Genomic DNA, 26,288 nt, shown 5'->3' with positions numbered 1-26,288 from the left:
AACATGGTAAAACCTAAAAATACAAAAATTAGCTGGGTATAGTGGTGCATGCCTGTAATCCCAGCTACTTGGGAGGCTAAGGCACGAGAATCGCTTGAAGCTGGGAGACAGAGGTTGCAGTGAGCCGAGATTACACCACTGTACTTCAGCCTGGGGAACAGAGCAAGACTCTGTCTCAATAAAAGAAAAAGAAAGAAAGAAAAGATTGAAAATCCAGCCAAAAGGTCCACTCCACAAGCACAGGTACATGGTTTGTTACCAAGTGTCCAGGTCCTAGAACGTAATTGGCCCTCAGTAAGTGTGTGGTGATTGAATATATGATGCCTAATGAAAGGCAGAGGGACATCTAGTTAGAAATGTGTAGGAAATAAAGTCCAGAATAGGACTCAGAATAAAAGTTAGCAACTAGTATTAACAAGGATTTCGGAGTTGTCTGCAACTAATTGAATTCTTTAGAAATATGTAAGATTGTAGAGGAGACAGGGTGAACAGGCTAAGGGGTGGAGCCTCAATAACTCCTACAGTTATGGCAAATGTCGAGGAGAAAGCACTGAGAGAAAATAGCAAGCAGGGATCAGAAAGGTGGCTCAGGAGATCTGTTGGCCCAGAAGCCAAAGGAGCAGAAAAGAGAATTACCCATTTGCGCATGTCCAGCTTATAAATATTTATTTTGGATTTTGAAATTGAATCCTTTTTTTTTTTAAGCAGACTAACTTTGCAGGTTTCATGGATTCTAGTTATCCTAGTGTTAAAAATTATTTTAACAGGTAGGTAAGACTTAATGTTGAAAGGATCAAGGTCAAATGGGGCAAGTAAAATCCAAGCATATCCCAGAAGCATGTTAAATGTGGGGAAATTTCAGGATGGCATTCACATATTTTGGAATTTAACATGCAGTTCTTTTAGACTTCTCCTTACTACATCATTGAGTTAAATATGTAAATTTTAGTACATTATATGTAGTAGTTAAGCAACAGAATAATTATGTCACAAAATTGTTTACTTTATGAATTCATTTAGTGTAATGTCTCTATTAGTGGCCTACCCTGGGATATTTTAAGTGATTATATTAAGTTTTATTTCTGGACAATTTTTCTGTAACTTATTTTGCCTAAAGCAGGCACACAGCTCAGTTAAAATAAAAAAAAAATACATAAGCTCAAAAATAGGCATTGGTTTCTTACTACTTTATGGCTTTAAAAATCAGTCTGAATCCTCTTACTGGAGTGTTTACTACACCAGCTAGCAGTAGGACTTAACATTACGTTTTCATTTTGATTAACTTGACTGCAGTTGTTTCTTGGCTGCCTCTTTAGAGCCCACTGTGGGATAAAATTAAAACAGTTTTTATGATACAACAATTGAGTTGCAGAAAACAACATTTTTTTCCCCCTGAATGGCAGTGTGTTCTACCTCTGGGTTTTCTGCGTACACCCCATGGCTCCGGTTTCTCTCTTCTCCAATCCACCTTTTAGAGTTCCACCAGATTAATTTTTCTAAAGCAGAGCTTTGGCCATCTTCTCATCCAAAACCCTTCAGTGGTTCCCCTTTGCCTCTCTCTTACCTAAGCCCAGCTCATTCTTCAGAGAAAGAGCAGCTCACATGCTGTATTTGCCCTTTCACATTTTTCTTGATCTCCTCTGCTGGAATCCCGATCTCTGCTCTGCATTTCTTATTCCTCTTGCATAGCACTCATCATGGCTTCTCTTATGTAAAATTACATAGGAACCCACCTCACCCTCAAGAATGACTTCTTGAATGTAGGGACCAAGTCTTCTTTATATTTTTGCCCACTTGCTCATTGCCATTTGCATAAAAAATAATAAATGTTTGTTGGATAACGAATGAATGTTTGTTGGAATAGTTAAAAATAAATGTGTGAACTGTCCCCTGTTCTAGATAATCCTGATCCTCTTACCCATTACTTCCCCCACCCAGCATCTCTCACCTTCGAATTAATTTGTCATTTAATTACTTATTTTTGTTACTGGTATTGGCTGTTTTCTCCCTGTTGGATAGTAAGTGCCCTAGGGCAGTGATCTTGGGTTTGTTCACTGGTGTGTGCCTAGCACTGGGAACAGTGCTTGTCATATTGATTGAGGGAATGAATGAAACTTGAAGCCAAAGGTCAGTTTCTCCCTGTTCTTTGGATTATTGTCAGTGGTTTTCAAGGTAAGGGACATTGTGGCATTGGAAGAGCAGGAAAGAGATGGAGAGAGACCCCAGAGTCAGCTTCTGCCACTTACTAAGCTGTGCAGCTTTGGACAAGTTTCTCGACTCCTCTGAAGGTCATTTCCTAATTCGTTAAAGGTTAATATAACTTGAATTACAGTATTTATAGAAGCATTACATTTTAGGGGGAAAAAAGCATACCATAAAATTAATACCTTATGTGTCCTGATCACTGCTAATACCTGCTAGACCTGGTGCTACACATTTTCCATTCACTGTCTCTGTGCATCTCCACATCCACTCTGTGCAGCAGGGCCTGTTGTATTAAGAACCCTGTCTCACAGGTGACAGGAGGAGGTTCCTGCCCAAGACCACACCGTGGTGGGTAGCAGAACATCGCTTGAGACCAGGTCTGTGGGACTCTAAACCTGCTGCTTGTAACTCCTGCAGCAGGTTACAATGATTTCTCCTTTGGAGCAGCAGTTCTAGATTTTTCCTTCTTGCCCTAAGGTGGTTGAGGGATACAAAGGGCTCATGAGTACCACTGGCCCCCAGGCAGTATCTTTCTGAAAAAAAGGAGGCCACATCTTCTCAAGAGGTGATGGACAGCAGAGCCTGGTTTGAAAAATCCCCCCTGATGAATTGGATTCTGCCCCTCCTGCTAATGTACCTCTACTTCCAGATCTGTTTCTTTTCTCTCCCTGTCCTCTTATAAAGTTTTTAACTCTTTGTATTTTGTACTATAAAGTATTCCTGCTTTGAGACTGTTTTAATCTTTTCATTTTATTTTATTTTTATTTTTTAAGACAGAATCTTGCTCTGTTACCCAGCCTGGAGTGCAGTGGCACAATCTCAGCTCACTGTAGCTTCCACCTCCCAGGCTCAAGCGATCCTCCCATCTCAGCCTCCTGAGTAGCTGGGACTACAGATATGCACTGCCACACCTGGCTAATTTTTTTTTTTTTTTTTTTTGTAGAGATGGGGTTTTGCCTTGTTCCCCATGCCTGTCTCAAACTCCTGGACTCAAGCAGTCCTCTCAGCTGGAGTGCTGGGATTATAGGCATGAGTCGCTATGCCAGGCCAAGACTGTTTTAAAGGTTGTTGCATTACTGTTTTGGAATCAAATTAGATAGTTTAGGTTGGGATAGCCAAGTTGATCATTACAGTCTCCTCTATTTATTGCAAAAGTACTGAAACTTTTAATAATTTTTGAGAGATCTACAAATGCCATTTCAAAACACACAGTTAAATCACTAATAGCTTAATTACTGTAATATAGTAAGTGTCAAAATAAGGAAGACTGTTTTCTATATAAAAAATTAGCCTTTTCAGGTATTTTCTTTGAGCACTTAAAATTACTAAACCGGGATTAAGGGGATGGATTATTTCAGCATCTAGAAAAACATCTTTTAAGTTTCAGGGAATGAGTTTCTCTTTTGAAATAGTTTGTCGTCAGTTCAAATGCTGAAAACTTACTTCAGAAAATATTAAAATGAAAAGAAATTTCATTTGTATGCTATAAATCATTATTTTTAATTGATTGAGAAGTTTGGTAGGAGGCCAGAGAAAATTGGCAAACATAAAATTTAAAAGGAACTGTGAGCATTTAAAGTACTCTCTCAACAGAGATAAGATTATTTATTTTTGTAGCTTTATTGTAGTGATTAAATCATAAGCTTTCAATCCATCTGACCTAGCTTTGAATCCTCGCATTTCAGTTTATTAAATCTGTGAGCTTTAGGCATGTTAACATTTCAAACTTTGATTCTTCTCACCTATAAAGAAGGAGCATTACCTTTTACCTACCTCCTAAAGTTATCTTATTACATGAAACAGTATATGCAAAGCATCTAAAGAGTACCTAATGTATCCTAGGCACTTAATAAATGTTTTATTATCATTAAAATATAATCATTTAGGTATAAGTGATATTTCCCACTATTTGCAAATCAGTGGGAAACATTTTTATGGACTTCTATGTACAGTTGTCAGCTTGGTGTGGAATACCCTTTAAAAAAAAAAAACCAATTCAGAGATAAACTTTATCTCATCTTGGGATGAACTATCAACTTCTGCATTAGTCAAGTTTTAACTAATGAAATTTTATTGCAAAGTATGGAGTAAGCAGATGATGAATTCTGAGTTTCTCATATAAAATTATATTTCCTAGGAGAGTGCGTAGAAGGGCTGCGGGAAAATGACTACCTGCTGATTCATTCCTGCCGCCAGTGGACCACCATTACTGCCCACAGCTTGGAGGAGGGTCACTATGTCATTGGGCCAAAGATAGAGATTCCGGTACATTATGCAGGTAAGACTCCTCCAAGGGCCAAGACGAGGCAGAGAGACAAAGGGGATGTGAATAGCTAAACTTTTCCTCTGAGAATTGTCTGTAAACTAGAAAGTAGAATGACTTAGAGAAGCAAACATTTGTGTGTGATTATCGATCAGTGAAAGCTCAGATTCATTTTGTTAGAAGTCTTTCTAATTAATGCATGTAGTTAAATGGGGATTCTTATTAGGTATTTATAAGATAGAAATTTTACAAATAAAACACCTCTATTGTCTTGGAATTAAAATCAATACATGTAGCCAACCTGGGAGCTTCAGGGGGTCATGTCTCTGAGGAATCCCGTATACAGTTTGAGCATTGCTTTTGTGAATGACTTTGTGAAGATTTCACAAGATTCCATGTCACAGATTAACACTGTGGTCTGATTTTAAACGTATTGGATTGGTAGCTCATATACCTGGATACGTCTCTCCTTTCAGTAGGCATTTAGATTACAGGCAACTGAGATGCCTTCGCTGCTTTAGTTAAATGAGGGTAATACCTGCCTTCTCACCTCACTTTGAACTCGACTCAATGCAACAGTGCCATTTAACTGATGTTTATTGAGTATATTCTGTGTGCCAGTACTGTTCTAGGAGCTTGGGATACATCTAGTGGCTTAAATAAGCTCTAAATAGTGATAGCTTATAAATGTAATTAAAAAAAAAAAAACTTATGTTACCATATGCTTTTTCTGGCACTTATAATACATTATATAAAGGATCTTAGTCTTTTCTCTATTATTGTTCAGTATTTTCCAAGTCTGTTCAGAATATCTTAATCAACTAACCGTAAATTGTGTAGCCCTGGACTGCCATTGTGTTCTCAAATAACCCCTTTACAATGCCCAGAGAGTTATTATTTGGAAAAGGGACCTTACTGTATTCCCACTGTCTAGACACAGCAAATGGTATTTGTTTGATGAATATTTAATGAATGAATGAATAGTTTGGTACCATTTTTGATTCCTGGGAATCTTCAATTGCCGATACAACCCAAGGATTACTTAGCTTCTCAAAAATCCTTACTTAAAAAAATTATAAGAAAAAAAAATTTCTCTGGCCTAAAACTTAGTCCTCTAGAATTGTATTTCCTAGCCCTAAGAATAGCCTTCATGGAAGAAGAGAGAAATGTATAGTTGTAGAAAGCATTACGTCTGTTAGATTGTAACTCAGGCAAATGGGGCAATTTTCATAGGGGCAGAGAATGAAACAAACCCCCTACCCTACCCGTTCTCTCGTCAGAGTGGTTCCTACTAGCAGTGAGATCCATGCTATTTTCAGCAAATCCAAATTCTGTTTCTTTGTGGAAAACTGGAAAGAAAGGTAAATTGCTACGTTGCTTCATCCTATATTCTTTTACCTAATCTGCTGTATTCTTCTATGAGGAAATTACATTTTAGTCTTTCCCCCAAAATCATTGTGAAAAGCTCTGTCAAATCAGTCTTGCCAAGAGTGCCCTCACTTTATCACTTCCTCAAACCCCTTTAGAGACTGCATCCTGCCACTGGATTCTTTGACTTGTTGAATGCCTTCCAGAGGCTGGTTCTAGTCTACTTCTCCAAACTGATCTTTTCTACTCCAAAGAGTGAACCTCCCACTCTAGCTACATTAGTCATCTCACTGTTTCCTGAACATACTAGACACTTTTCCTTTTACACAGTCTCTGACTGGCTGGAGTTGCCTCCCTCAGCTCATCATTTCATCAGGAGGGTGCAGCCATCCTCCGCAGCCCCACGTGGTCTCCTGATGTGTCCCATTCATTTAGCACACGTCCTCAGTCTTCATTCAGTTACCTTTTCCTGTGTGCGCACTCACCAGTTGGACTATACAGTCCTTCACAAGTTATACCAATTATAAAAAACACCTGAAGCCTTTGGATCTGCACTCAAAAGATAATTCTTTGTGGCCATGGGTGTTCGACTCAGGGATCTCAAACTTGGTTATACATTAGATTCACCTGGAGAGCTTTAAAAAGACTGATGTAGGGTCCTACCTGCAGAAGTTAATTGGTCTGGAGTGTTGGCTGGATACCAGAATTTTAAAAAGCTCCCCCATGGTTAAAATATACAGCCAGTGTTGGGAACCCATTGTTCTAGAATGAGCATCCACAATGTGAGATAAGATTTCCTCAAACACCCACAAATGTTTGTAAATATTTTGGTGTTTGGAACTTCTTTTTTTTAAAAGAACCATCCAGCTTCCATTGGGAAGAAAGATGTGATATTGTTGAGCAGCTTCCTTTTGATCCATAAGGAAGATGATAGATTGTGTTGCAAATGATACATTTTTAAAAAATGAAATGGAGGTGCCAAGACTAAGAGGAAATATGGGCATGAAGATCACGTCATTCAACAGAAAGGAGAGAAAATATATTAAAGAAAGAAGAGCTTGAAATAGGACCAAATAGTTCATGATCATTTGCCATTAATCAAAATAGAATGAATGGTTGGTCATGAGTGTCTAAATGTTCTAAGCTGTCTTCCTGAATTTTCAACAAGAAGTTTAAGTAGAAGTTTTGAGGTACAAATAGATTCCAGCTGATCATTTTGTTTTGGGTTTCATGTCTTAAGATAGCACCATGAAACTTGCTTTACAAAGACAAATTTAGTGATTTAGTAGTTTTTTTTAAAAAAAATCTTACAAACAGGTAAATAAGAAGGCAGTGTGGTTTTATAAGTGTTTTTTGTTTGTTTGTTTGTTTTGAAACAAGGTTTCACTCTGTCACCCAGGCCAGAGTGCAGTGGTGTGATCATGGTTCACTGCAGCCCTGAACTACTGGGCTCAAGGGATCCTCCCACCTCAGCCTCTTGAGTAGCTGGCACTACAGGCTTGTACCTGGCACCATGCCCAGCCAACTTTTAAATTTTTTGTAGAGACCAGTTCTTGTTTTGTTGCTGGTCTCAAACTCCAGGTCTCAAGCCATCCACCTGCCTTGGCCTTTCAAAATGTTGGGATTACAGGTGTGAGCCATCACACCTGGCCTGGGAGTATGTTTTGATTACAGTGTAAAATGGAGACCTATGAGTCTTGATATGATTGATCATTTCAAGGTTATAGTAGATACATTTTGTTTCCAAGAATCTATTTATTGCCAGGTTTAGCCCTTGGAAGAGAGAGAACATATAATACATTGTGGAGACCAAAAATCATTTATGTCTCCCTAGCTTATTTGTGCTCTACTTTTAATTAGAGGAAACCCTTATGTATGTATATGTTACCAATTTTTCAGAATTTCTTCTAGGTTGAAATGAATCTCACATTCTTTGAGGGCAGTTAATAAACAGTAATTAAAAATGTTTAACAGAGTAGTAAAGCCCACCAGCTTTGTAATCAAACGACGTAGTTTGATTTCTCATTCTGCCATTTTTTGTCTATATTACTTTGGGCAAGTTACTAAACCTCTTTAAACCTTTGTTTCCTCATCTATAAAGTGAAGATAATTATAGTGCCTTTCTCTTAGGGTAATTGTGAAGATGGAAAGAGAAACACCTTTCAAAGTGTTTACCACTTAGTAAGCCTCCATAAATGTTAATGGTGATAATTATGATCATGTTAGCAACTAAATGTTTCTAAGGATTTAATTCTTTCTCCTGCACTACTAATTACAAGTCAAATTACTTTTCTCTTTATTCAAGCTAGTTGAATACTGACACCCCTCAATGTTATTCGGGCTGCTGCTGTTTGTTTTGCTTTTGTAATTTTATTTTGAAGTTGCAGTAGTATAGTTTACTCCCTTGTGCCATTTCCCCAGTTTTACCCATTTTTAGCATCATTTTGCCACATTTGTTTTTCATCATTCTTACCCTCCTCCCTCCCCACCAAATGCACATAAAAATACAGACAAACATGCTATTTATTTTTTTCTCGGTTATTTGAGGGTAGACAGCATACATCCCCCTAATACTTCACTGTGTATTTCCTAAGAACAAGGATATCCTCTTATGTAACCACAACACTGGTAGCAAATTCAGTACATTTAATACTTTAATCTACTGTCCATGTTCCAGTTTTGTTGATTGTCCCAATAAGACCTTACTGTATTTTTTTTCCCCTCCAGGACCACATCCAGTCTAGGACCACTTATAGTATTTTGCTCTTGTATCTCTTTAGTCTCCTTTAATCTGGAACAAGTTCCTCAGCCGTCTTTGTGTTTCATGATATAGACATTTTTTAAAGAATACAGGCAAATTATTTTCTAAAACAACCCTCAGTTTGGGTTTCCCCATGTCCTCATGATTGGATGAGGCGACGCAGTCTTGGCTAATCTGCTCTGTGTTGTGATAGTGGCAAGGGATGTCCTTTGCTCCTTATTGGTGATCTTAGTTTTGATCATTTCGTTAATGTATTGTCCCGTTTCTCTGCTGTATAATTACCATTCACTTACAATAATTACCATTACTGGGAAATTTGAGAGTACATACTTTTAGACTCTGCAACTCTCTTGCTGTTTCCCTAAATCTTCTCCCCCCACCACTCCCCTTTTAAGTAGCTGTTGATGATTACTGTCTGATTCCATTTTTACTATGAAGGTGGCAAAACAGTACTTTTCTAACTTAACTCCGTCATTCCTTATTGTATTTGTTAGCCGTCATTCTCCTGTAAGGAAAGGCTTTTTTTCTCTCTTCTATTTATTTATTTTTTTACTTACCTGCTATTATGAGCATGGACTTGTGGATTCTTATGCCATTCAGTGTACTATGATATGTTGCTGTCCTTGTTTCTTCAAACAGTCCTATGTTTCTGCATTTGGGTATAGGCTGACACCTGTGTCTCTGTGACACACCCCCTTCATTTTTTAAATCATGTTCTTATTTTCTGGCACACGTAGCAGCCATTCTTTTCAATCAGTATGCTCCTTTGATCAAGGCTCTTACACTTTCCTATTCTAAGTAGTACTCCTTGCTTTGTGATCTTTGTTAAGACAGTCCCTTGGAGTTGGGCAGTGCACAGCCTGGGCAGCCATAGGCCACAGCTCCATTCATGCATATTTTGGAAAGTGATAAAACTCAGCATTTTAAAGATATATGCTACATCAGAGATTTTCATGAAATTCTTAATATGAAAAATAATTTCGTAAAACTTTGAAAAAAGATAACTATGACTTCCGTAGTTCTTATCAGAACCTCATGCTGAAATGGTGGTGATAAGAATCTCCTTATTCTGAATTCTGAAATTATTTAGATGTGCCTTGGGGAAATAAAGACATTCCCTATTCTGGCAAAATAAGTTTTAGACAAAAGATGTTTTTTTGGTATACCTAATAATTGATTCTGAGAGAATGTGTCCAGTCAACATCATGTATTTTGCTAATAGTAGAGAACCCACTTAAGAAAAATTGACAGTGTTTAGAAAAGAGAGTGCCACATTCATAGAAATTGTATTCAAAAGGCATCACAGATAAATGTAATCTGAACTTTCCTACTTCACATTGCTACCAAAGGGGCAAACCTTTCCTAAGAAATGGACAATACAGAACTCAGATTTTTTTCTGCATTCTGTATACTCAGAACATTAACTCCAAACTGCCTGGACCTGTGTCAGACATTGCTAGCTCAACATGCACACCAACTCTTCTTCCCACACTTTTACCCTGACTTATTAAACAAAAACAAATATTAAATTTTTTAAACCTAGCAACTTAATTCTAGCCAGGAATTTCTAAAGTTGAATGGTTTTTATTCTACAATTAATGTATCTATTCATCAAATTCCTTTTGTCTCTGCAGCTCAGCATGATCAGTCACGCAGATCCCCAGTTGGTTACCACTAAAGCTGGTGTCTCAGAGGTCCTTGTTTATGCTGACCCTTTCTAGGGCCTGAAACCTAACTTAGTATGCATAATGTGACTTTAAAACAAAAAAAAAAAAGAATATAAACCTCAAGCCCCACGAAAGCCTAGATATGCCATTCTCTCTGGAATTTTATTTGCTGTCCTGAGCTCCAGGTCTCCACTCTATAAAATGGAGATCTGCTGTAGAAAAATGTTGTGCAGATTCTCAGAGATCTAACTTGCGTAAATGGCTCAGCACAGTGCTGGCACGTGAGTAATACAAAATAAATGGTATCTCCTGTCACTCCCCTCTGTCATGAAAGACAACAAAGAAAACTCTACCAAGAGACAGCTTTGAGAAACCAAATGGATCAGAATGTGAGGTGTCTGTCTATCAGTGGCCTGCCGATTTGCAAAGTAATGGAATTCTGAGTGGGTTTATGAAAATTTATAGCATTCCGTGGCAAGTGTGCTGTCATCATGGATGAACAGATACTGTCATCATGGATGAACAGATTGCTACTTGAACATAAGCATCTGAGATAAACTCCAGCCACGTTTGGCTTCTATTTTTAAATTCTCATCCTCCTGCAAATCTGGTGAATCTATAACAAGCTAAAATGATCTCAGTACTTTCCCTCTTAGTTGTAATATGTACAGAAGTAAGTGACACTTGAGCACAAGATGGGTAAGAATTGCTTATGCAGTTTTCAAGGCCCTTATTCAGCAAGCACCTGGATTTATATCAGCAGTGCCTGTTTTTAAAAATGTGGGATGTGCAGTGTTTGTCTCTTGGGCAAAATTATAGTAATGTGGCATCTAACATAACCTTGAATTGTAATTACTGAACAAAAGGAAATGTTGAAACAAGCTAATTTTATTCTCCTGGGTTGCAAGTTTAATTAGCATGAATCATCCATTTATAAAAGTAACTACTAGTGTTGAACAACGCCTGGTGTACTTTCCCTGTTACATGGGATAAAGCTTACGTGATGAAATGGAAAATAACCAAACTTTCTTTTCAGAAGTCCTCAGAACTAATATAGTATGCTGAGGAACATTTATCTCAGCCATTCTTGCCATTAAAAAATGTTATAGATCTAAAAAATAACCATTTTTGATGATTTAATTTTTAGGTTATCGTTAACAATAATTAAAATTTATTTAGTGCTTACCATTTCTTAGGCACTTTGTTAACTCAGCATTTTACTTTTATTTCTTCATATGACTTTCACAACAAACTCATGAAATGGTTGCTATTATCTATATTTCATACAAGTACAAACTGAGGTTTAGAGATGCTAAGTTTTTGTAGTAATACACAGTTAATAAGTATGATTTGAACCCAGGATATGTGGCTTCAGAGCCTGCCCCCATCTCCACTATTCCCTGGAAAGTGCTAGGAGGCACTTTTACTTGGAAGTCATCCTAGAGAGGAGAGATCCGTTAGAATTAACCGAGAAGCTGGGTAAAGCTTTCATTTTTCTTCCTTTCACAGTAGCTCCCTACTTGTATTCTGACTCTAGGAAAAAATTAAGTAGCTATATAAGTCTTGACTTTTTTCACTTTTACAAGTCATCTGCATACAGGTGACATTCCCATTGCTCAGTAAATTTCCAGGAAGAGCTTCCAGGGGAGCCCCTTGGGCCTCCGAGGGGACAGCTGCTGGGCCTGGGGAGGTGATCAGATCAGAGGCTGGAGGCCTGGGGAAAGAGTCTTTTAAGTGTTGAAGAGGGAATTGGGTGATGTTCAACAGGGCAGTCTCAAGTAAGGAAACTGAGGAAAATTAGATTACAAAAGAGAGTTAAAAATGAGTGAAAGGGCAGCAAGCAAGGATCAACTATTTTTGTAAAGATATTTTGTATTAAAGGGAAACCAATGACATTTGATTTGGGGGGAGCAAAGTAAATATAAAATTTTATTTAAAAAAAGGGGAAGCCAAGAAAGAGGACGTAGGAGTGAAATCGGCTTTCCAGTGTTTCATATTTTTAAGAATAATGGAATCTGAGAAATCTTTCTAGACTAAGGGAAATGATTCAGAAGAGGAAAAAAAGAGAAAGTAATTAAGTAGTATATTAGCCTGCTGTCTAGGAAATGGTCTCTACCATTTTTTTCCTCAAGAGTCAAAAATGTTATTCTCTTCCTCTCTGCACTTCATTTTACTTAAATTTCATAGCTGCTGTAACATAGTTTTTGTGGTTAGAGGGTGAATGTATTTTTCACACATTGGTATTCACACTCATATTTTAACTCAAAACAAAGATGAAGCGATTATCTAAGTGTGTCTTTGCTGCAAAAATGGATTGAAGATTGTCACCAATCTTTAGTGTAGCTTTCTAGTCCTACTTCACATTGCTTAAGAATAACTCAAGGAAATTTGAATATGAATGGTATTCATGATGAGATGATTAGGGAATTATTGTGAGTTTGTTATTTGTAGTCAATGTATTATAGTATGATGGAAAATATCCTCACTTTTTAGGGAGACATACTGAATTATTTAAGGGTGAAATGTGGTTATAAAATGCTTGAGCAAAAGTGGACATAAAAATAGATGACTCTGGCAAACAAGTTGTTATATCTAGGTAAAAGGTATATGGGTGTTCATTACCCGAATTTTCCATATGTTTGGAAATTATTGTAATAAAAAGGAAAAAATTGATTCAGCACAACCACCAGTGGCAAAATAAATTGTAGAGTTGAACTCTTATGTGGCATTTTTATCAAAACCACTCTGCCTCCATCTTTAAATCCTATTTATAGTCTTAATTAATTTTTCTAGGAGTGAAAATTCATCTTTCACTGGGTTGTTTTGTTCCAGTGTTAAATGTTTGTGGCAACAACACAGTGAAGGGTGAATTCAGGAAGAAATGATGTTGTTTTCACCATGTGGTAGAAGCTTCGGGCTCATGGCTTCGTATGGAAACCTGATTGCTCCCAGCTGTGGCTGGTTTCTAGCAGCTGACCCAGTTGATGGTAGTGATTTAAGTATTAAAGGGGAAAAAGTTTGGATTGGTGTATGTAAAACTTGGAAAGAAAGGAACTTTTAAAAAAATTATTAAAATAAGAACTTTATGAGAGACATGGAAAGGGAGAATATGAGCAAATACATTGCGGAATTATTTGGTGACATACTATGTGGCTTTTCTAGATTGCTCTATAAATGCCAGTAAAGCTCTAAAAATTTTAGAGTCTTTTGATTGCTATTTTCACATTTCAGCCTGTTTATTCAGAATCCTTGCAAATTATTTACTGAATCTACAAACAAAGTATAGTATTAAAAAAAAAAAAAACCCATGAAAATTATAGCACAAAACAGGGATGGCATCTGGGGTCCAAAACCCCTAGGCTACTGTTTTCCATTTATTTATACTTACATTTAGGTACTTAGTGGAAAGTTGGTTACTTGAAAGGGCTAACTCCAGTTCAAATATAATTTAACTTATGAGATAATGTGAGTAACATCAGGTGGAAAGTTTGAACAAGCTGCCTGTGACCACACTGTTAATGGAGTGTTTATAGCATAGGTGGGAAAGTGCTTGTCTCACTTCATAATTTGATTTCCATATTGGATTTGGACCTCTAAGAAGTAGTGTGACCTTTTAAAAGGTTCTTTTTTAGGAATTTCTTTGAGGTTTTTCTATTTGTGGAAAACAGACTTCATGGATTCCAAAACTGATTGCAGTGCTAGCACAACTTCCTGAATTGAAGTCACTCTGCTCCATTTTTTAAGCTTGGAATCACTTGCCATTGTGAGTCACTATCCAAGGAAGTCGTGTGCTGGCTTTCTGTTAACCCTGACCCATTTCTGTAGTTGTTGAGTGTACTGCAACAGGAAAACAACAAACTGTGTGTACCATGTGAACTTTTCTGACATTTGGAGCAAGACGGTAGATGATTCAGACATGTCTGTGTTGATTTTTGGTGAGGTATACATTGCATGGTGCCTCCAACATGTTAGAACTGGTTTACAGAACACCATAGGGTTTGTCCCTAATAGTGAGTCAAGCCAGTGCGTGAGTGTGAGACAAGCAAAGTAAACAGAGCTTTTATTTTTTAGATGTTAAAAATCACTGTAGGTAAACCAAATGCAGTGGACACATAGACATGTGAAGGATTCCGTTTCTGTGTTCATGCCTTCTATATCCCATACGTTTCTCAGTGGCAATTATATTTTTCCTTACAGTCCCAACTCTTTTCCTTTAATAGAACCGGTCACCTTGTGTGGGAGTCCCAGTTCTCTAGCCACCTAGGGTCCTTTCCTCCTGACCCACAGAGTGATTATGCAGCAACTCTTGTTGATTCTCCGTCTACACAATTCCCTTCAAAACTCCTCCTCCTTTCCAGCCTACCCTGACTGTGCCTCCCTTTCCTCCTCCAGTCAGTCATCTGTGTTACTGTCAGATTAATTTTTTCAAGTACAGCTCTGTTATTTTAGCAGCTAGCCAGGAGTTTTCAGAAATGTTTCCTTTGTGAGTATAAACTCTGGTCTAACGCTCCTTTGACTACACGCATCATTCTCCAGCAGACACCCCAGCAGGCACTCACCACACCAGGCTGTTTGTGTTGCTCAGATAGGCTCTGCCCTGCCTTGTTCCCTCCTGTGTCTCCTGCTTGGAGGGCTCCCACATCATAGCTACCACCCAATAGGAAATCCTGCCCCAACCACCACCACCTTCCTCAAGAAGAATAGTGAAATCCGGCCTCAACTACCACCTTCTTCAAGAAGCTTTTCGTAATCTTTCTCTCCATGTAGATCCTGCCCCTTCAGAATCCGTGTATTAATTTGCACCCATGACTGTTTATCTTGCTCTCACTCCTCCCACCACTAAAGGCTCCTTGAGGACAGTCGTATCTCATACAGCATCTAACACAGCCTTGAATAGTTTAAGGACTCAATAAATAATTTTAACCCAACTGAAATGGATTCTTCTTTCAAAGAGAAACAGCAAAGATGCCTGAGAACTACCTGGAGAACAAGTCAGGTGTCTAAATTCCCTCCAGTCAGGCAGGTGCAGCTCTGAGATATTGACAGGGAATGGTGATTGTGAGTGCTCTAACAGGTGCAAGCAAAATGCCATGGAATTGTTGAGTAAGGAGTCATGATGGCTGTCTAGGAGTGGGAGGCCTTCAGGTGAACGAGGTCAAGGGCATTCTAGATAGAGTACCGGGCACCATTCCTGAAGGTAACAACTGGCTGTGGGATAAAGGGGAAGGAGTATTTAGGAGATAGAGTTAGAAACCTAGTTTGGAGCAAATTCCAGACTGAATAATGGGAACTGTAATCTCTGTGCCCTGGGGAGTTCCTCCCAGAATCTACTTTTAAGAAAGATTAAGTGAAGGCAAGCGTCCTCCCTCCCCTGCAGGTGAGTTAAATTGGTCAGGAATGGAGGATGAGAAGATAGTGAGAAACTGCAGGTAGAACTAGTTAGGAAGTTGTTAAAATAGACCTGATAAAAGATAATTAACACCTGATCTAGGCTGGGAGGGAGATGCTTAGGAGGAAACAACAGATACTTAGATAAGAGGAATGAGGAAAAGGGAGCGAAAGATAATTCTGAGAAAAATTTTAAAATTTTTTCCCCTTGCTTTTAAGGAAACATTTTTAAAAATTAACTTCCTTAGCACAGGCACTTGCTTTTGCACACTTTTTCTTACTCTGTTTATTATTAAAGGAAGAATTTTTTAGGTTCTTCCTAATAAGAAATAGAGTAAGAAACCAACAAGAACAACAACAACAACAAACCTTTTTGTAATCTTTTGGGACCCTCAGGGTTTTCTAGCAGAGAAGTTTCACATCTTGTCAGGTATTGGACCTCTAAACTGGCAAGAATGTCCTTTTAGTTCTTGGGCTTGAAAGATATGTTAGAGATCGGAGTTCCACAGAAAAGTGCATTTGGAGTAAAAGATTGTGTATTGGAGAAAAATGGTGCACAAAAATCTCAGGCTCTAAAAGATTGATACCATAAAGATTTGATAGTTTTACGTATATTTGGGAATTACTTATTTTCTGCATCTAGTAGGAGGAATTCTTTGTTCTACATATAAAAATCTAGAAAAATCTGATGAATGAAATATTCTGGCTATATATTTTCAGTACTATGACAGATTCATCTGTGTGGGAGAATGTGTTTGGTAGGTTGACTTGTTGGGATCAAAACATCTATTCAGGAATTTGTCACAGTTTTTAACTCTCTTACCTCCTTATTTGAGAAAAACAATTCTCAACAAAGTTGAGTTGGTTCTCAACAAAGTTGAAAGTTTGCACCCGCTTCCCCACCCCACGACAGGAGGTTGGGAAGATAGTGAAATCTGGTAGGCAGAAGCCAAGGATGTTGCTGAACATCCTACACTGCACAGGACAGCCTCTGTGTGACAAAGAATCACCCAGCCCAAAATGTCAGTGGTGCCCAAGGTGGAAAACCCAGATATTTTATAACTGTTAATACCTTTATTGTTGGTAATCAGTTTTATTTTCTGCTGCATTAGCAAAAGCTCTCACTTTTTGGACGGAGGCTACCAGACTTGATTGCTTGCTTGCTTGCTTTTTTTTTTTTTTTTTGATGGAGTCTCACTCTGTCACCCAGGCTGGAGTACAGTGGTGAAATCTCCGCTCTCTGCAACCTCCGCCTCCCTGGTTCAAGTGATTATCCCACCTCAGCCTCCCAAGTAGCTGGGATTACAGGCACATGCCACCACACCCAGCTAATTTTTGTATTTTTAGTAGAGATGGGGTTTTGCCGTTTTGGCCAGGCTGGTCTTGAACTCCTGACCTCAGGTGATCCACCTGCCTCGGCCTCCCGAAGTGCTGGGATTACAGGCGTGAGCCACTGCGCCCGGCCCAGACTTGATTTCTAAATCATAACCAGTCATTGCCCAGACTTACAGGAAAAATGTTCCACAGATTGTTAATCAACATTACTTTCTGTGCACACTGTGTGAGACTGATGGCAACCATGCGTGTCATGGTGGGAAAATTCAGGAGGCAGCAATGGAGCCATCCCTTTAGTTGCAAAGCTTTGTTTATTTTCCAGAACTATCCTGGCTCTTCTTCCTTTATTTTAAAAAAGGGTATATCTGTAAGTGCCTAGAATAAACAGATTTTTAAGGAATTAAAACAAACCTGGTCTCCCTGCTTCAGATTGTAGTATACATCTGTATGACACGTGATTCTTACATGGTGTTGAAATTAAAATTTTTACATGTATCTATATGAGGTCAAGATTTGGGACGGCCGGGCGCGGTGGCTCAAGTGCTGTAATCCCAGCACTTTGGGAGGCCGAGGCGGGTGGATCACGAGGTCAGGAGATCGAGACTATCCTGGCTAACATGGTGAAACCCCGTCTCTACTAAAAATACAAAAAACTAGCCGGGCGTGGTGGCGGGCGCCTGTAGTCTCAGCTACTTGGGAGGCTGAGGCGGGAGAATGGCGTGAACCCGGGAGGCGGAGCTTGCAGTGATCCGAGATCACGCCACTGCACTCCAGCCTGGGAGACACAGCGAGACTCCGTCTCAAAAAAAAAAAAAAAAAAAAGATTTGGGACTCCCTTACTCAGCTTCCTTAGCCCCCCCAAGAGTATTTTCCATTTCTCTTCTATTGCTGATTTTCTTCCCTTCCCAACGATTTTTTTTTTTTTTTTAGACTGAGTCTCGCTCTGTTGCCCAGGCTAGAGTACAGTGGTGCGATCTTGGCTCACTGCAACCTCTGCCTCCTGGGTTCAAGTGATTCTCCTTGCCTCAGCCTCCCGAGTAGCTGGGACTACAGGTGCCCGCCACCACGCCCAGCTAATTTTTGTATTTTAGTAGAGACAGGGTTTCACCATATTAGTCAGGCTGGTCTTGAACTCCTGACCTCATGATCCGCCCACCTCAGCCTCCCAAAGTGCTGGGATTACAGGTATGAGCCACAGTGCCCGACCCCTTCCCAGCGTTTTTTAAGTTTGGGCAACTTCATAGAAAGTCCAAGTCTAGGAAGGAGAGACTCCATTGAAATACTGTTGCTGCAGGTCTGTGGATCTATTCAGATATTAACTGAATAATTGAAGACCTACTAGATGCTGGGCAGTGAGTGAAGAGGGGACAACTGGTGACGAGGCAGTGTGGCAGTTAAGACCCATAAGAGTGAGTACTCTGGGAGCACCTCTCATGCAGTATCTGGGCCAGGGCTTTATACACTGATGTTATCTCATTTAATATAGAAGCTGTCCTTTTCGGGATGAGGAAAGCAGGCTTTGGGACCTTAGCCAAGGTCCTACCATCTATAGGTGGTGAAGTTGAGATTCAAACCCAGAGCCTCCCAGTTGGAGAGCTAAGCACTCAATGTACACCCTGCCTCAGGGGGCCAGGTGGCAGAGTGATTAGGAACCTTTTGAATTTGGTCTGTCTCCTGTAAGCAGTGAGCTCACTCCCCTGATACCATATTTGTGTTTTAGAGATAACCCTTCGGCAGCAGATGGGAATGGCCCTTTGTGACTAGCAAATTGCATAAGTAAAGTGGAAATAGCAAATAGTACATTCCACTGTTCCCTGAGTCTGCTGAGGAGACTCGGAGGCAGGCTGTGTGGGTCAGGAAGAGGATGGCACACTCTCGGATATGAGAAAGCGTTTGTTTTTTCGTCTTTCCTTTACCTTTAACCCTCTTGTCAGCCAGTATCATTAGGTAGTGTTTTTAACCAGAGCTCTTCTGTAGCAGGAAAAGCTCACAAGTGCCAGGGCTTTTTGTTCCACCTCCCTCCCATTGGAGCATCATGCAGAAGAGTCTTCTATGTTTTCCCAAGGTGTAAACGGGCTTGGGAAAGATTTGTTTTTTGTTTTTGTTTTTGTTTTTTTTGAGACAGAGTCTCACTCTTTTGCCCAGTGTGGAATGCAGTGGTGTGATCTCAGCTCACTGCAACCTCCCCCTCCCAGGTTCAAGAGATTCTCGTGCCTCAGCCTCCCAAGTAACTGGGATTACAGGCGCCTGCCACCATGCCTGGTTAATTTTTGTATTTTTAATGGAGACGGGATTTCACCATGTTGGCTTGGCTGATCTCGAACTCCTGACTTCAAGTGATCCACCTGCCTTGGCCTCTCAAAGTGCTAAGATTACAGGCATGAGCCACCACGCCCAGCCGAGCAGTTCTTTTATTTGAGCAAAAACCCAATGTCTAGATTGAAAGAACAGACAACTATAGAAACTTAAAGAATGAAGAGATGTAAACTGAACTACAGAATTCCTGGTATTTATCACTTCACTTCACCTCAACCCTGCCCTCCTCCAAAACACACACACACACACACAAGTAATCTTTGGGATCTTGGCTGAGATCCCAAAGCCTGCTTTCCTCATCCAGTAAGTGGTTAGTCTTTTGTGAGGTGGTAAAAGGAAAATCATATGATGCATTTGACCTCTTGCAGGAACTGTTAAGAAATAATCTTCTGGCCGGGCGCAGTGGCTCACGCCTGTAATCCCAGCACGTTGGGAGGCTGAGGCGGGTGGATCACGAGGTCGGGATCAAGACCAGCCTGGCTAACATGGTGAAACCCCATCTCTACTAAAAACACAAAAATTAGCCAGGTGTAGTGACATGCGCCTGTAGTCCCAACTACTTGGGAGGCTGAAGCAGAATTGCTTGAACCCAGGAGGCAGAGGTTGCAGTGAGCCGAGATTGCGCCACTGCACTCCAGCCTGGGTGACAGAACGAGATTCCGTCTCAAAAAAAAAAAGAAATAATCTTCTCTTTTTTATCCTGGTTCTGGTGAGTTCCCATGTGGCAGCCATGGAGCATGTGGCCATTTAGAGGGAGGTGGTCCACGAGTGTTGCTAATGTCCCAGTCACCTTATACCACTGTCTTCACATTTGGCAGCTGGGCAGTGCCTCACTTGCCCAATAAGAATGCTAGATCTTGGATGACACAGGCTCTGAGATGTCCAGGTGGTAGGAACCACCTTGGAACACCTCTGTGATGCCTGCTGGAGACTCAAGTTTATCCCCTTCTTCCTTAGGGCTTAAAACAACAACAACATAGTACTGATCCTGTTAGAATCAGGAATAAGATAAAGGCTCCCACTTTCATTTCTACTCTTCTGTGGCCTAACACCTTGGGGTTTTCTTCCCAACTGAATACTCTGTAAATACTCTGCCAAAATGACAGTGTAAAGAGGAGCTCATTGTCCTGGTTCAACTCGTTAGTGGCCATGTGGTCTTATATATGTTGCCTAACCTTTTTTGTGCCTCAGTTTCATTATTTCTAAAATTAGGATAATAATACTTATCTCATAGGTATCTGTCATGAGGATTAAATGAGTTTGTAACTAACATACTTTAGAAGAGTTACAGCTAACACACTGGCTTATACTAAACACCATGTAAGTGTCCTGCTGCTGTTGCTAGTGTTTTTTGTTTGTTTTTGGTTTTTGGTTTTTTGGGTTTTTTTTCTGAGACAGAGTTTCGCTCTTGTTGCCCAGGCTGGAGTGCAGTGGCACGATCTCGGCTCATTGAAGCCTCCACCTCCCAGGTTCAAGCACCTCTCCTGCCTCAGCTTCCCAAGTAGCTGGGATTACAGGCATGTGCCACCACACCTGGCTAATTTTTGCATTTTTAATAAGATGGGGTTTTGCCATGTTGGTCAGGCTGGTCTCGAACTTCTGACCTCAGGTGATCCACCAACCTCAGCCTCCCAAAGTGCTGGGATTACAGGCATAAGCCACTATGCCCGGCCGCTAGTGTTTTGTAGTTAATGTAATAAGATGAAAATGAAATTCGATTTTAAACATTGGAAAGGAAGAGAAAAATATTTACAGTTTTCATGATTGTCTCACCAGAAAATCCAAGTAAATCAGCTGAACAAAAGATTATAACTAGTATCAGATTTTAGTGACCAGATGTAAACATCAATAATGTTTCAGATATACTTGAAATAACCAAGTGGAAAATGTAATTTTTACAAAGTAGTACAGAGCAGCATCCAAGACACATTCTTGTTTACCCTGTAAAGTCCTTGGCCTGATCTAAGTGGAGACAGTTAAATCTTGAGATGTCAGTGCATCACTTAAATTCAGTTAGACAAGTGATTCTTTGCTGGCATGTAAAAACATGTTAAATGTTATGTATAAATTTGTTTGTACATTTAAATGTCTTTCTCTTATGTTTACATGGAGGATTTTATCGATAGGTTTCCTCTGGAAATTATTAATCTGTACTATACTTTTAATTCAGCTGTTTGCCTGAATGTAATAAAGCATGATAATACAGTGTTCATAACATTATTGCCCAGATTTTTTTTTTACATTCAACTAAGTTCATGCAGACTTCTGTTAGAAATTAAGATGCCTAGAAATCCACTTGTGGCTGCACAGCAGTGATTATAGCAGTGGAGATTTGAGAAAAATAAGTGATATTCAACCCTTTTATGAAGACCCCTGCCCCAATCAAGTTTTTGCTCTGGGGTGGCCATATGAAGTCAGTATTGAATCTTGACCAAATCTATTATATTCCATATAAAGTAGATGTAGATTGGATTGAAGAGGCAGGCAGATCCTATTGTCTTTTATAATCTATTCAATATTGGAATCAATTCCAAATCACTGCCTCTTAACTTCCAGACATTGCCTTTAATCAAATGATTTCTACTTTGGCTGCATGTAGGAACAACAGAATATCTAGAATGACAATTCTGTATCTATGTGAGACCTAAGTCAAGGAAAGGATCATTCCAGTTGGCAGTTTCTGAATGGATTGGTTTCTCAAGTGATTCTTGACTCACTAATCTGATGACAGCCAATAGAGTTAGACTGGCATTGAACTCAGTTTAATTGGTCTGAATGAGTAAGATATGAAGGTCATCCAAACTCAAACGAACCTGTGAAGAAACCTGTGTAGCTTGGGATTTACAGCCTCACCAATATTTAGAATGGCTCTTTTGGGTGTTCAGACTCCAGGGTAGCTATGGTGAGGTAGAATCGGTAGATTCTAGTGCTTGCCTCCACAGTTTACCAGCCTTATAACCTCAAAAACTGTCTATATAGTTTCTAAAACTCAGTTCCTAAAATGTTTAAATAGTGATAATAATACCTAGGTTGCCAGATACTCGGAATATTAAATATATCTCAGACCATATAAATTTCATAAACTATAATTTATATACATATATAGTGTGTGTATATATAATTTATAATAATTGCAAAGTATTACTTTTAGACTAGAATTTCCTGGACCTTCATATTTAGCATTTTCTTTAAGAGAAAGTAGATGTCTTTTGTGCTTAAAATAAATGGCATCTGATCTCTAAGCCTGTTGAAAGGGTCTTTTCTTCTAAATCTGATGGCACTCTATTGGAACCATGTCTGCACTTCAGTATGTAAAATGCCTTTTACATACATCTGCTACTTTCCTGAGAGTTCTTGAATATAATATTTCATTTATCTTTGCATTCTTCACAGTACCTTTGTGGTGTGCCAGGTACACAGTAGATGCTTAAATGATTTAACACTTAAATACCCAAACAGATGTTAACTTACTATACATCTTATTCCCCGTGGAAAATTCTTCTCAAGGCACATATTATACAGAACAGTTTTATTTTTAGAATCATTCAGGCATTTTCATTTTACCTTTCATCCTCTACTTTTCTGTTTTCCCTTATTATCGTGTTATACATACTTCTCCAGAGGTACCTGTATAAAACTCAGGCAAATTTTAATTGCTTTTGTTTGAGCTATATTGTTTTGCTAAGAAAGAGTCTAGCATAAGGTCTAGCACGCTTGTTTACTATCAGTGTAGCTTAAGCTGCAGGTAGAACATTCTCACAGGGGCACATGCTGACAAGGAGAGCAAAACTTGCAGAGAAGGCGGGGAGTTCAGTTGTTCATCCAAGAACATGTAGACATCTATCTAGAAAACCAACCTGCAAATTAAAGGAAGCACTCTAATTATTGTCCAGGGCAAGAAGTGGAGTGAGATGTAATGACTGAACACAATGTAGAAAGTTGGCTAGCTGCCCAGAAAAGGAATTTATGACTGTGTGACCTCATTTTGCCTTCAGCAGAGTGTCACTTTTCTAATATCTACTTGAATGTTCCTCATACCTTTGAAGACCATGTGTGAAATATCTGATAGGAGATATGTTGTGTGAATGCTGGGTTCATGGTCTTTGGTGGAAGCTGAAATATTTCACATCTGAGAGCTCAACCAAGTCATGTCTCAGTTTATGAAAGCTGCTGAACTCACACATCAGATTTTAAGCATTCAAAATTCCCAGGGAGTGTATTGGCAAAGTGAATTCTGTAAGAACATTGTCCATCATTAATGAACACTATATTGGCATGGTTTACTTAGGTGGATACCAGTGTGTTCATTTTGCCAGGAATTACCATCTGTTGTTTTATAAGACCTTAAAGACTGTTCTGTAAAATAATTCTGAGACTTCCCATGCATTGATACCATTGGCAATAAATCTGGTCCACTGTAAAGCAGGTAATGGAAAATTACCAGGTTCATATCTCCCTGGAGGTTGAAAAGAAACCAAGATGTCACCTGGCGACCAACCTTAGAGATATGCTTATAGAAATGCTTGCGGGCGGCTGGAACGGAGCATGTGTCAGCTGTCCCCTTTGGCATTAGATTCTTCCAGATGCCTTATTTTCAGGTGTCTTTGCTTGGAAAAGTATCCGTGAAGACCTGGAAAATAAGTTGTTTCACTATTTCTTGTCAGAGTCTTCTTGGGAAAATGTGAAGGAAGAGAAAATGTAGGTCTAGGTCTCTCTGATAAGGGCAGTTCCACTCTCATGCCCTAATCACCTGCCAAAGACCCTACCTCCAAATACCATCACATTGGGCATTAGAGTTGAACATCTGAATTTTGTGGGGAATACAGGCATTCATCAGCTTAGAGTAGTGGTAGAAAGAAATCCCTCCTCCCAAATGGGACTTAGTTTTTATTAAGTAGATATTATTTCCTTTTATTAAAATATATTCAGAAAGAGTTGAGTTTTGACATTGTAAACAAGAAATAGGATTCTCTTCTAAGTTGATACAACAATTTTATGTGAACCCTTCAGCTAGACTGTTTGACTATTTAGTTTTTCATTCTCCATTTAAAAATAAAAATTGAGATATTTATATACTATATAAAGAGATACAGCATGAATACTTGTAAATCTTCTATTGTTTACAGACTAGGGAGAGTGATTAATACAGAAAAGCATTATCAAATATGTTCCTTCTGATGTCTGCCAGGATAACTTCCGTGGAAGAGAATTAGCTTAAGCATTGAGAGTAGGAGTGTGGGTAGAGGCAAGAGAGAGCTGCAATCAAGATGAAGCTGCCTGGGAGCTGCTCTGCTCCTCTACTAAAAAATCTACACAACTCCCAGTTTTCTAGAGGAACCACCCCACGTCCTGTTCTCTTTTCCGGAAGTATTTGTGGGCCACCTTCTCTGTGTTACAATTCTGACCTCTTACCCCATTTCCTGGTAGGGCAAACCCAAGCCAAATCCAGTGGCCATTCAGCTGACTAGGCCAGTTTAGCCAGTATTCCCAGTTTTGTTGACATTGCAACACCACACTAGAGAGCTTTGTGTGTTGCTCTTTTCCATGGTCATGAAGCAGAAGGCAGGTGTGGAAGCTCCACAGGGTGGGACTTGTCCCTTTCTGATGACTCACTGGGTGTCACTCTTTGGGTGTATATTGTCAGTACCCCCTTGCTAAAAGGTTGTTTGTTTTCAGAGTCATAGCTCCTAGGGCTCTACTCATAAGATTGTGTTTAAACCCCTGGAAACATTTCAAGTGGGTAATTTCTAACATCTAAAAATCAGTAGGATTGGGTGTGTCTGTTTCCTAGGCTGACTGTGCTGTGTTGTTTCTCAGTAGTAAGAAACAGATTAGTGTGCGTCACATAGAAGCATTGGGTTTTGATTTAGAAGAGAAACTATACTTCCTTTTAGGTGTATGTTTACAATTCTGATAACTTAAAGAGTGGTTTGGGGTAAATATTTAATTCGCCTTCTTAGTACATAATAATCTTGTGGACAATAAATATTTTACGTCTGCCTTGTGTGTGTACGCATATACACAGAAGAATGTATGAAAAGATCATCACCAAAACGTCAGTGTTGGTTAGCTGTAGGTAGTGACATTTCAATTAATTAAAAAAACAAAACAATCCAATCCACCTTTAACCCTGTTTCTACATGTAACAGCTACTCAATGAAACGTCTCCATTCCTTACCTCTTACCTCTCATTTATTTCATAACTCATTGTGGTCTGACTTTCTTATAACTTGACTGAAATAGCTTTAACTAAGGTCTTCAGTGCATCCTGCTTTCTATATCTAGTGGCATTCCCCGGCCCTGACCTGGCTGGGCCTTTCTACTGCATTGAAGATTGTCACTTGTGCCTTTTTCCTTGGCATTCTGGACCTCAGGGCTACTAGGACATCACCACATGCACCTAGTTTTCCTCTTGGCTCTCCTGCCCTCGGTGCCACCTCCCTGTGGTACTTGGTATCATCCAGAGTACCATCCTAGGCCCACTCCTTTCCCTCCTGGGATATGTCTGTAGGAGTGTCCAGCTCCACTCTCTATAGCCAGACTTACTACCCACCCTTAATCCCACTCTTCTTCCTGTATCCTGTTTGGTGGTATCACTGCCCAAGCCAGAAATCTGGGAGCCCTCCCACGATTTCATCCCCCACATCCTGTGATTAAAAATCCCACTGATTCTATCTTCTCTGCATATCAGATGTGACTTAAGAAGAAAACAACAACATACTTCTGCTGCCCTAATTCAAACCCTTTTCATTTTTCACTTACAGGGGCCTTTTAACTGCCTCCAGTTTTGTTCCCCTAAAATTTGATAAACCATCAGAGTATTTAAATCCTCGGTATTTAAAAACACTATTTAAAATCTATCCGCCTCAAACTTTTGGCATAAATCCTTTTGTGGATCTCCAGACCAACAAGAGAAAGGCCAAGCTCCCCAGTGTGACCAAGTAGGTACTCCCCGGCCTGGGTCCTGCCAGTGGCTCTCTTCAGT

The 26,288-nt window shown here is 39.5% G+C and overlaps 1 protein-coding gene across 5 annotated transcripts in view; it reads left to right on the top strand.

The window, feature by feature from the left end:
* Window positions 1-26,288, top strand: part of GAREM1 (GRB2 associated regulator of MAPK1 subtype 1) — a 200,386-nt gene that overhangs the window by 67,731 nt on the left and 106,367 nt on the right. For all 5 annotated transcript variants that reach the window (XM_031658758.1, XM_031658757.1, XM_009192577.4 and 2 more), the window contains exon 2: window positions 4,343-4,483. In XM_031658758.1, coding sequence (XP_031514618.1) covers window positions 4,343-4,483 — 141 coding nt within the window. The remainder of the gene's footprint in view (window positions 1-4,342; window positions 4,484-26,288) is intronic.

The sequence above is a fragment of the Papio anubis genome, chromosome 19 (genome assembly GCF_008728515.1).
Source record: "Papio anubis isolate 15944 chromosome 19, Panubis1.0, whole genome shotgun sequence".
Classification (NCBI taxonomy): Eukaryota; Metazoa; Chordata; class Mammalia; order Primates; family Cercopithecidae; genus Papio; species Papio anubis.
This window is presented reverse-complemented; position numbering and strand designations above follow the sequence as displayed.